At 29.6% G+C, this 12,469-nt stretch overlaps 2 protein-coding genes across 2 annotated transcripts; both read left to right on the forward strand.

Annotated features, from left to right (window-relative positions):
- Positions 1-1,350: 1,350 nt before the first annotated feature.
- On the forward strand, positions 1,351-4,687 carry LOC124829774 (inositol oxygenase 1-like). The gene is made up of 11 exons (XM_047303339.2): positions 1,351-1,589; positions 1,844-1,946; positions 2,777-2,861; positions 3,035-3,239; positions 3,345-3,404; positions 3,517-3,569; positions 3,663-3,785; positions 3,899-3,968; positions 4,071-4,149; positions 4,247-4,328; positions 4,463-4,687. Exons 1-11 carry the CDS (start codon positions 1,556-1,558, stop codon positions 4,487-4,489), a joined length of 921 nt encoding a protein of 306 aa, XP_047159295.2. The 5' UTR covers positions 1,351-1,555; the 3' UTR covers positions 4,490-4,687.
- A 5,672-nt stretch (positions 4,688-10,359) lies between these two features.
- Positions 10,360-12,174, forward strand: LOC124829776 (GDSL esterase/lipase APG-like). The gene is made up of 5 exons (XM_047303342.2): positions 10,360-10,639; positions 10,769-10,899; positions 10,979-11,212; positions 11,461-11,716; positions 11,791-12,174. Exons 1-5 carry the CDS (start codon positions 10,396-10,398, stop codon positions 11,985-11,987), a joined length of 1,062 nt encoding a protein of 353 aa, XP_047159298.1. The 5' UTR covers positions 10,360-10,395; the 3' UTR covers positions 11,988-12,174.
- The last annotated feature ends 295 nt before the right edge of the window (positions 12,175-12,469 follow it).

The raw sequence follows: 12,469 nt of genomic DNA on the forward strand, positions 1-12,469 counted from the left end.
TTATATTTGTTTTATATTTACATATTTGATTTAAATATAATTTTGGTAAAGTTGAATTTACAGTTTTAAGTGTTGAAAGGTCTGAAAAGTTAGCATAAAACCTACTCATTTTGTCAGTGACTAACATGGAGATCATCTCATCACACGATGACAATAACATTAATATATTCAATTAACTTCACCTTATCAAACCAAACCAATTATATATATAATTTTAGGCAATGATATTTGATCCTGTAAATTTTTTCATACTTCCAAATGACACTTTACAAAATTATTATTTTATTTTAACATTTTAATTATATTAAACATGATATTTTAAAAATAAAAATGGTGTTAAACCACTTTTTTTTCATAATATTATTGAATTAAATTTTGTACCGCACGTAAGATTGATTGTGCAGGAACGTGTAAGGCTCTCGAATGCACTGTAATGTTCGTGTTGCATTCTGTGACTGACACGTGTTGAGTAGTTAAGACAGAAAGAAACGAACGGTGGTGAAAAAATGGCAACGGTGTGGGAACTTGTGATGCATCAAACACCTTATAAAAACAACACGTGTGGTACAAACTTGACTAGATGCCACGTCACTGTGGACCCACTTTTTGGAGATATTATGTGATCCACCTCATGCTGACTCAGTTTGACGATAAATAATCCATGTGGGCCCACAAATGCAAAATCCTCTGACATTTGATTTCATAAATTTATACAAAAAAAAACTTATGTGCAATTAACAATAGATAGTAAAAGAATTATCAATTTTCAATAAATATATTTCTTACATGAAATGTAAACTTGTTAATAATGATTTTAGATTAATTTAATTAGATAGTATTATTTTTACAAGACAAATTTGTATACAAATTTTATATTCATTATTTTCCTTTTCAATCTTTCTCTTATTTTATAAATATAAAAGTTAAATTTATCAATAAATATATTTTCAACAAATTTCTCTTATTTTCAATAAATATATTTCTTACATGGAATGTAAACTTGTTAATAATGATTTTAGATTAATTTAATTAGATAGTATTATTTTTACAAGACAAATTTGTATACAAATTTTATATTCATTATTTTCCTTTTCAATCTTTCTCTTATTTTATAAATATAAAAGTTAAATTTTTTTAATTAAATAGATACGTGAGATTAAACATTAATCTCTTTTCAATAAGAAATGGAATTGACATTGGTTGCTTGGACGAGAGAAGATGGAGAGGGTGTCGGATGGTTGTTTGTCTGTTTTAAAATAGGGGAAATTTTTTTGATGTAAAAATAGTAGTTTTTTGAGTTAAAATTAGGGTTAGAGGTTGATAAAGATGTTTGTATGTCCTGAAAATGGAAAACCAGAAATATGAAAAGGAAAAGCAAGATTTTCAGGTAAGGACTTGGGATCTCCAAATTCTCAGGGAAGGACTCTCCGGCCAGTTATAAATACTTTCAACCTCTCCACAACCATGACAACACACCTCAAATTACTCTTCTTCTATTGCATTTTCTTACATTTTTCTCTTTCTCTTTCACTCTCTGCCAACTCTTCCATTCAACATGACCATCCTCATCCAACAACCTGACCACCTTGGTAATTGATTTTGTAATTTTCTATGTTTTAGCAAATTATATTATCATTAGTATCAGAGAAAAAAACCCTATATTGCAGTGTAATCCAAGAAGAAGAAAAAAGGGTTTTTTTTTGTGTGTTTATTTTTCCATGAAAAATTGTACCTTTGTGACAGTAACTGTGCAAAATCTGTCCTTTTTGGACATGAAGCACCATTTTTTATTTGAAAGAGGAAGAAAACGTGGTATTCAGTTAATAGGTTTTTAAAATTGCAGGGGCTGAAGTTGATGCAAAGACTGAACCACTAAATGAGAGAGAACTGGTGTTGGATGGTGGATTTCTGATACCACAGACCAATTCATTTGGGCAAATTTTTAGGTTTCAATCTCCATAACCTATTCACACCCATTAATAATTTTCTCCAGTTTTATATTTATATATAAAGACAAAGACCCTTTTTCGATGATCCTGTATCATAAATAATAAAAAGGAAAAAAGAAGAAGAAAATAAGAGATTTTAATTACTCCTTCAAATCCATGACTTTTTCTTGTACTTTCTTTCCTTTTCATTTTCGTTAAAGATTTTAATCCTTTTTCTGTTCTGTTTTCCTTTGAGATTGAAAAAGCTTTTATCTAGCAATCTGGTTGTAGGAATTCGTCTCTCTGTTCTCTTTTTGGGTCAACGGAATCCATTCTTATTGTCGACAAAATCAGTATATTTTTGTGGGGTCGAATAAATTTCTCTTTCAATTCAGATATTCAGCACCTAAAGCATCCATATGCATAGTTTATGGGCTTGAATTGTCGTTGAAATTTGGGTCTGGCCCATTGGCGTTTCCATTCTCCTTTTTGGAAGATTGATTCATACACATACATACGTACGTATATACGAATATATAGAGAGAAAGAGTAGTATATTATGAATGATTTTTTTTTATATCTTCTAATTACCTGTCAAATTTTTGAAATTTTCCAGCTTTATAATTTTACAATATAAAACAATGTAATTTTCTTTAAAATTGAGATAAAATAAACCAGATATTGGTTCTTCAATCCTTTTCTATATAAAAAGCAACTAACCTAAACTATTAGAGCTTTTAGTCTCTTTCCACATATCAAACAAGCTAGCACTTGTCATTTTACTTGCCAATTAAAATTAAGGATTAAAGATTAACGAAATCATGAATAACAATATATTGTAAACACAGGACCTATAATGATGCTGAAAGTGCTAGGCATGAAGGAGTGGAGAATTTCTACAGAAAAAACCACACCTACCAATCACTTGATTTTGTAAGCATCTACCAGAAAATTTGCATTTACTGTGTCCTGCCCTCATATCTCAAATCATGTTTCATACAGAAAATGGAGAGATTAAACACAGTTGCCACAGTTTGGGTCTGCATACTTTAAAAATGATTAAGGGTGAAATATGGTATTGATTTGAACATTGTATTCATACATAGGTGAAGAAAATGAGACAGGAGTATGCAAAATTGAACAAGGTAGAGATGAGCATATGGGAATGTTGTGAACTGCTGAATGAAGTGGTGGATGAGAGTGACCCTGACTTGGATGAACCTCAGATTGAACACTTGCTCCAGACAGCAGAAGCTATAAGAAAGGATTACCCAGATGAAGATTGGTTGCACTTAACAGGCCTTATCCATGGTAGATTTTACATTCTAATTACCCTTTAATGCAATTTTCAAGATCCTTTGTATTTTTGGTTTAACATGGAACATGGGAAATTATTTGAAGAGTTTCTCAATGCAGATCTTGGCAAGGTGCTGAATTTACCTACTTTTGGAGGTCTTCCTCAATGGGCTGTAGTAGGTATGTGTGGTGTTTATATAGATTGAAACCTACAGAATTAAAACATCATGTTTTCTTTGCAGTTTCTGGTTAAAACATTCACTAATGTTGAACATTTACTGTGCTCATACAGGGGACACATTCCCAGTAGGTTGCAGATTTGATGAATCAATTGTCCACCACAAGGTAAATTTGTTTATCAGATAATATCCTTTTGGGGTGGAAAACAAACATTCTTCTGAAATCAAACACCTGACACGTGTTGCATTCCCACTTCAGTATTTTAAGGAAAATCCAGACTACAACAATTCATCATACAACACTAAACATGGGATTTACTCAGAAAAATGTGGACTTGACAATGTGATGATGTCATGGGGACATGATGATTACATGTATTTAGTAAGTCCTATGAAAGCCAAGTTCATTTTTTCTTTTGCTTTGTTATGTAGGATTATTGAATACAATTGTTTCATAAATTTTTAAGGCAATGTCTAATTTTGTTGTTTTCTAAGGTGGCAAAGGAGAATAATACCACACTGCCCTCTGCTGCTTTGTTCATTATAAGATACCATTCATTCTATGGTAATTTAGTTTAGAAGCAAAAGTTTCTAACTGATTGTAAGTTCATAACCTGTCAAACTGTACTATTTGCAATCTTATTTGAACCAATAATATGTTTTGCAGCATTACACAGAGAAGGAGCCTATAAGCATTTGATGAATGATGAGGATGTTGAGAATCTAAAATGGCTCCACATTTTCAAGTAAGATCACATTTATATAAATGAAATGTCTTAATTGCTCAAGGATTTCTTGATTTCTTTTCTCTAACTTCATCAATCTGCATACACTATTCTGCAGCAAGTATGACCTTTACAGCAAGAGTAAAACTCGAATTGATGTTGAAAAGGTCAAACCATACTATCTTTCACTCGTCGAAAAGGTTACTACTTTGGAAACTTTTGTGTCTTCTTTTGTTGCAGTTGAAAATATTATGCAGTGATACATAATCTATTGTAAAAGAATTGTTAACGTATCATAATCTTATACTAAAGTGTCTTAACTTGTTTGGTGCAGTACTTCCCTGCAAAGCTGAAGTGGTGAAAAGTTGATTGGAACCATGAAAGAGGCCATAATTTATGATGATAGCCAAACAGTTTCTTATGTAGTTGAGGAAATAATAAGCTAGAAAGATGTAGCAGTATTAATCAATTTATATGTTTTGGTGCTAGAAGATATTCTTCTATGAAATAATATTTGTAGCTGAAGTGCTATCTGAAATATTTTCCCTGTTTTTGTTTATCTTTCCCTTAACTATGGATTTGTCACGAGATGTTAAGTTATATAATCTTTAACTGAGGTTAATAATTCAGCTAATCCTTAAAAGATTTTAAATCAAGATGAAATTATATTATATAAATAAACATAATATTTACATAAATAATTTTATAAGATTAAATTAAATTTAAAACTTATTAATTTTTTTGTCTTAATAATTAGAATTTAAAATATGAGTCTAACTTTTATATTAAATAAAAATAATGAGTGAAGTATTGAGGAAAATTTATTAATTCATTGTTTTAACTTTTATATTGAATAAAAATAATAAGTGAAGTATCTAGAAAAATCTATTAACTTATTATCTTAAAATTTTGGATTGAAAATAATATTAATAACTATGATCAAATCTTGAATAGTTGTTGATTAATATTAATGTTCTATAAATTAATTAATTTATAATATTATATATTTTATAAGTAGTTTTTCATTATAAACTGAAATAATTAAAATAAAATATTAATAAACAAATTACCATCTTAATTTTTATTATTTTTGTGTGCAATAAATATAATTATATTGAAAACCAAGAGTGCAGTTAACAAATGAAGTAACTGAATGAGAGGTACTTTTCTAGTAATATATTATCTCAGACATATCTACAGTAGATTGTTATCTTATGAACACAAAATATTAAAAAAAAATTAATAGCACACGATCTTATCTAATCTTTTAGCATTTTATTTTATGATATCTAATTGGTAGTTAGAAAGTTCAAGTCATAATGAATAGTACTGTGATATCACATGGTCAATGGTGTAGCAATAAAAGCGAGTTACAATGTCAATTTCTTTGTTGTTCACAAAATTTTAATTTTTTTCTCAAATTTAAAACTGATATATTCAACACATAATATTGTGTTTGGTTTTTTTTGCCAGAATTTTTTAGATTAAGTGATATTAATAAAAAGTATTTTTTTTCTATTAAACATTAATATATGATCAGATACTGGTCTAATAATATGGGTTTAGTAAACAATAATTTTGATTAAAATAAGTTTTGGATAGTTTTAATACCATTTTAAAAAACACACTTTAATTCCAACATAATTCTATATAACTGATTTAAAAAATTAAACTTACACAAATTTGGTGCTTCAGAAAATGTGGAGTTGGTTTTCAAACGCAATTGTGTGATAAAAAAGCAGATTTCGAAAATCGAAGTGCTTTATATGAAATGGGAAAGTGCTTGGAATAGCTTATGAGAGATTGAAGTTCTGAACATGTGAATCTTGGCTTGTGGCAATAGAATAGTTACTCCATCTGTGTAAGACCACATGGAAGCACTTTTAAATAATAAAAAAAGTTGTAAATAATGGAAAGACAAACGCACTTATTGTCACATAAATTCACCAAACATGTCCTTGAATGTTTGAGTCGATGTCGCGTGTATCAACGTGCATTGCTTCCCTCCACTCTGCAATAAGCGTTGACCAAACTCACAAAGAACAATTACTGCTACTTACTTTTATTGCTATCCAGCTGCCACTTTCTCCTTCAACTGACACACTCGTTATTTTTCTAACATGTAAATAAAATAATTTTAATTTAACAAAAAAATTGTTTCACTTTTTTATTTCTTTTAACCTTTCTCTACATATATTCTAGGTTTAATAGGTTCGGAACTCTCCATATTTGCGGGGTCAATTTGATTCAATAATAGTATTTTTATTAAATACAACGACGTTAACATTTTCAAAAATAGGAAACATTGCTTTAATATGTTTAATAATTTAATATGTTTAATAATTTCTAATTATATTTTCATTTATTAATATATTTAACAATTAAATATGTTAAAAATTCATCTATAGAGCTCAAAGGTAACGCCTCAGCTTGCCACCTGTTAAAAAGTTAACGTCGTTAACTACATTTAACGAAAATGCTATTATTGAATTAAATTGACTAAATTAAAAACCCAATTGATCACTTCCAAAATTGAAGGACCTAATTAAAACGAACCCGCAAATATAGGGACTTCCGAACCTATTAAACCTATATTCTAAACATAATAGATGACATAAACAGTGTATTTTCTATTATTGGCCTGTTTGGCTAATATCTGTAATTAGGTCTTTGGAAGTTAAAAATAATTTTAATTGAAAACTAAAATTTAAGAAAATGGTATACATGCTAGCGTTGGAAATGGGCTTTACAGGCCCAGGCCATCTTAATATTCAAACATAATTGAAAGTTATTAAATATTGAGATTTATTGAAGTTATGTACTTAGTTATGTGAATGTTACATCTTATATTCGTGGGATTTTGGCCTTTATTTCTTAATACCATGTGAATTCGTGAGATAGTGGTAAGTGGAAAGTGTGATTTTATAGGTTAATTTTTCTTCTCTTATAAATAGACGTGTTTCGTCAACTTCAAACTACACTTTTCCTTATTTATTTTTTATGTTTGCTGGTTTTATATATCACTCGAAGCTATACAAAATCTAAAAAATCTAAATTTTGGAATGTAGTGTATAATAATTTAAATTTATATTACTTTAAATCCATTCAAATAGAGTTGTCTTAAATTTAAATTCATATCTTTTTAGATTTTAAGTTCAATTTACTTAATTGAATTTGAATTAGATTTATGTTGGATAATTTTTTGAATTTTGAAAATCTAAAATGAATGTATTTCTAAGTAGTTTTAAAACATCTCAATAGAATTAATTTAAGTTGAGTTGTCTCAAGTCAAGTCAAAATAGTTTAGGTAGAGCGAAGTCAATTCAATTGAAGGTTGAACTGAATCTACTCAAGTTAAGCCAAGTCAGTTCAATTGAAGGTAGAGCGAAGTCAGTTCAAGTTGATCCAAGCCAAAGAAATTAAGTCAAATCGGCCTAAGCCAAAAAATCAGCTTAAGCCAAAGGTCAAGTTAAGTCATATTGAACCCATGATTAAGTTGAGTTGTCACATGTCTAATGTCAAGTCAAGTCAATACATTCTAAAGTTGAGTTGAACTAACTCATACTTAAGTTGAGCCGAGTCGATCTAGATCCAAATAGATCTAAATTTAAATTAAATGAAGTTGATTCAGATCCAGATTGACTTAAGATAACTTTGGTCAATATTGAAATGTGATCCAAACTAAATTGAAATAGACGAATAAGCTCAAATCGAAATGAGTTGGATTAACTCATGTCTAATAGATATAATAGTCAAGTATATAAATCGATTTCATTATATCTAACTTGATTGACAAAGTAGATTCAATTTAAATTTAATATATTTTAAATGAAACTAAAAAAATCAAATAAGTTGTTATAGTTAAAGTATATATGAATTATAAACTTAATATAAATTTTTAAATCTAATTTGAATCTAAACCAAAGTTTAAAATAACATAACCCTTATACCTAAGAGCTTGGCTACATACCATAAACAAACTTTTAAGAATATTGTTTATCTATTGTTAGAAAGTCACTTTGTTTATATTATATTAACAAGGTTACTACATATTTTTTATGCATTTTGTTTTCCTAACTTCAATAAGACAAAACTCTGCATGCAATTAAAAAATATAAATTAGAATTACAACAATTCATTCAATATAGTTGTTAAAAATAAGGTTTGTAGCGTGATTATGAAGTCACAACACTAAATTTTGTATCCAATTATTTTCTAAGGTATCAAGTTTAAAATCATTGAAGTACTACAGTTTTAATAAATTTCTTCTTGTTTTTATTCTTTTTATTTTTACTGTTATTTCATATCCTTTATTAAATGGATCTAAATCACTAATATGATTTTTTTAAAATTCTTATATATAACGTTATCAATATGTTTTTATTAAAGACTTCAAAAATTATTCCTTTTTCCTTTTTTTTAAATGTTTAGTGAAATACATTATGCATTGAGAATATATTTTTTATTGTATTAACTAATCAAAATTAAAATAAAAAAAATATTTCCAGTATGTAAACATAGAACCATAATGTGGGGGGTAATGTGTGAGACTTTATTCAAATTCTTAATGAATTTGTCTTTGTATAAATTTCCTTTTTAGTATACAAAAGTTAATATAATAGAACCTGCTTAAAATTTGGTAAAAACTTTACTTTATGATAAATTTTTGGCATATGCTCTAAGTATTTTTCTTTGTACTTCTCTACAACAAAACAAAGCAAAAGAGCCAATGGTGCTAATAATCAAAATTACACCATTATAATATTCAATGGATTAAATTAATTGTTCGAGAAGAAACACATTTAAGTCTGAACTTTTTACTATTATATATTATTATTATTATTATAACAATCATAATTACAACAACAATATTGATGATAATAATTAAAAAATATATATGTCATGTTAAATGTATTTTTATAATATAATTCTCATCTTTCCATTAATTATATAAATCATGTAGTTAACATGATATTTAGTACTATTATATTTATAAGGAGAGTTTAATAGAGACCAAGTATTATTTTACACACAGAAAAAAAAAGGAAAAAAAAGGCATGCATTAACATAATATTGATAGATAGATAACTGAAAATGATATGAATAAATTTGCATGTGATGACATGACTTGTTAAAATGGGTGATAGCACAAGTTTGGTGCATTAAACCGCTTTGTTAAGAGTTAGGAGATATTAATCTCTTACCCAAATTTAGTTAGAAATTAGTTAAAAAGATACACATGTCTTTTAATCTATTTTATATTATAAACTAATTAGAGTCACTCCTTTAAAATAATAATAATACTTTAAGTGAATACATTAATTATTATTTTCTTACAAACCATCTTATCAACACTATTATTACCTTCTGTCCTCGAATTTGTTCTCACTTATTTTTTTTACCAAAAATATTAAAATTGACTTTTTATGAGATAAACTTATTTTATACATAAAATAATTTGCTTTTCTTCCTTTTGCATACTTTTAGCTTTTATATAAGTTGATTTTAATTTACTGAAATGTCAATTTTATTTTATTTATTCATATTTCTCTTCTAAATTTTAAGGCATATATAACTTTTCTCGTACTTCCATTTATTTATACCTTAACCGCTATTATCTGATTCAAATCTAACTATATGATTTAAGTGCAGAAGACCAATATTTTGATATCCTCTATATACAATAGAAATGAAATATATATATATATATATATAATGACTTGTAGCAGGTAACCTGTCATCTCTGCAAGTTCATTATCATGTATTAACATCCTAGTCAATTTTGAGCCAAAAAATTACAGAAAATATAAAAAGTAGTGCAGTATGCATGCCAAGTTGAATATAGTACGTAGAGTCTACCTTTTTGTGTACAACAACCGAAATAACTCATGCACATGCTTCTCTCTAATCCCTCCCACAGAATCTCAACCACTTAGCTCCACCATAGTAAATGAAAGAAGCTAAAAGTCATTGTATTAGGGACTTGAGTGTGATTGATTAGTTCTGGTAAAAAAATCGCAGAGAGAGTGATCACTAAGAAGCTTATAATATGCATTGAATTAACCAGAAGAGACAAGTAAGATATTAGTATCATCAATGGAGAGAGAGAATAAGAGAAATTGTATATAATGAACCACTTTACGCGTTCACATTTAATAGCCGTGCCTAACTCCCATCCTCCTCCTTCAATAGATGTCATTTTCAGTTGTCATATATAAGTTCTCCATTTTCTGCTGCACTCAGTGCATCCAAAACCAGAATAGCATCATGATGAACATTGCACTTCTTGTTCAACTCTTTGCATTTTCCTTCCTTAGTTGTGTGTATGCACAAGACACCACCACCCTTGTGCCTGCCATCGTAACATTTGGTGATTCTGCTGTGGATGTAGGAAATAATGACTATCTTCCCACAATTTATAAGGCTAATTACCCTCCCTATGGGAGAGACTTTGCTAACCACCAACCAACTGGGAGGTTCTGCAATGGCAAATTAGCTACTGATATCACTGGTATGGCAAAATTAAACCTTTAAAGATCAAACTTGCACCTACTTTATAGAGTAGATTAGATATATATGTAGCACTGCTCATACTCATGCATTTAAGTTTCATTATTGTTGGAATGTTTCCTTTTTGCAGCTGAGACGTTGGGTTTTAAGACCTATGCTCCTGCATATCTTAGCCCACAGGCGTCAGGGAAAAACCTCCTTATTGGAGCAAACTTTGCTTCTGCTGCATCTGGTTATGATGAAAATGCTGCTATTTTGAATGTAAGTTTGGAGTGAATAACTTCATGTATGGTTTTACAAGAATTCTGGTTTTAACAGTTTCTTTTATTCCTCTGGGCAGCATGCAATTCCATTGTCCCAACAGTTAAGTTATTTCAAGGAATACCAAGGCAAGCTGGCCAAGGTAGCTGGCAGTCAAAAGGCAGCCTCAATTATCAAAGATGCATTGTACGTGCTCAGTGCTGGCAGCAGCGACTTTGTGCAAAACTATTACGTCAATCCTTGGATCAACAAAGTATACACACCTGACCAGTATGGCTCCTTCTTAGTTGGTTCGTTCACCAGTTTTGTTAAGGTATTATGTCAAACTGATTTGGTTGGTTATTTTTGCTACTGTTAGAACATATGTGAGTATGTGTGTGTGTGTGTTATTACTAAAAAAGTCCCATGACAAGTAAAAGTTCTATATCAGATAGAGGGCATGTGTTCAATTGGTTCCAATCTTTTGAACAATATACCTAATGTTTGGTACAGATCAGACCAGTCTACATTCAACTCAAGAATTAGTCCAACGTTGAAAAACTAACTTTGTTTTGGACACAGGACTTGTATAAATTGGGAGGCAGGAGACTTGGAGTGACTTCACTCCCACCATTGGGTTGCCTACCTGCTGCAAGGACTTTATTTGGTTTCCATGAGAATGGTTGTGTCTCAAGAATCAACTCTGATGCCCAAGCATTTAACAAGAAGATCAACTCAGCTGTAGCAAATCTTCAAAAGCAACTTCCGGGTCTCAAGATTGCTGTTTTTGACATTTACAAGCCTCTCTATGACCTTGTTCAATCCCCTTCAAAATTTGGTACTAATATTCACTATTCAACATTGCAGTAAAATGATATTGTTCTCTCTAACCTATGGCACGATGCTTTGCAGGTTTTGTGGAGGCAAACAGAGGTTGCTGTGGTACCGGGACTGTGGAGACAACATCTTTGTTGTGTAATCAAAAATCACCTGGAACTTGTTCTAATGCCACCCAGTATGTGTTTTGGGATAGTGTCCATCCTTCACAAGCAGCTAACCAAGTTCTAGCTGATTCATTAATTATCCAAGGCATAAGTCTTATCACATAAAGAGTCGTGATTATTTGTGTGGAGATAGTATTGTGTACTACTACACAGCGTGAAAGTGATTCAATGTTTGCTGTTTTTCCTTTGTATGGACAAAGAATTGCTCTATGTATTTCAGATCATGAGAAATTTCAGATAAACTTGTTGTAAAACATTTCATAATAACAGAAATATTTACTTACTAGCATTATTTTTGTGGTTAAACTTAGACTAACACGAGGAAAATCCAATCATGAATGATTTTAAGAAAGACAACTGCAATATAATTAAGGAAGGAAGGTTATATGATACAGCAAGTATACGATTCATCCGAATATATACAATCAAAATAACATGTAATTGTTAAGAGGAAAAAAACCAAGTTTATCTCCACCTCACAATCTGCCTCACCAGATTGAATATTCAACAGACACAACTTTTGAACAAGTCCATGTAGCACTGTGGTGGAAAAGCAAAATGAGCAGAATTCCTGAAGTAGGATGAAG

Source organism: Vigna umbellata, chromosome 11 (assembly GCF_029865625.1).
Source record: "Vigna umbellata cultivar VRB3 chromosome 11, Vumbellata_1.0, whole genome shotgun sequence".
In the NCBI taxonomy this organism is placed as follows: domain Eukaryota; kingdom Viridiplantae; phylum Streptophyta; class Magnoliopsida; order Fabales; family Fabaceae; genus Vigna; species Vigna umbellata.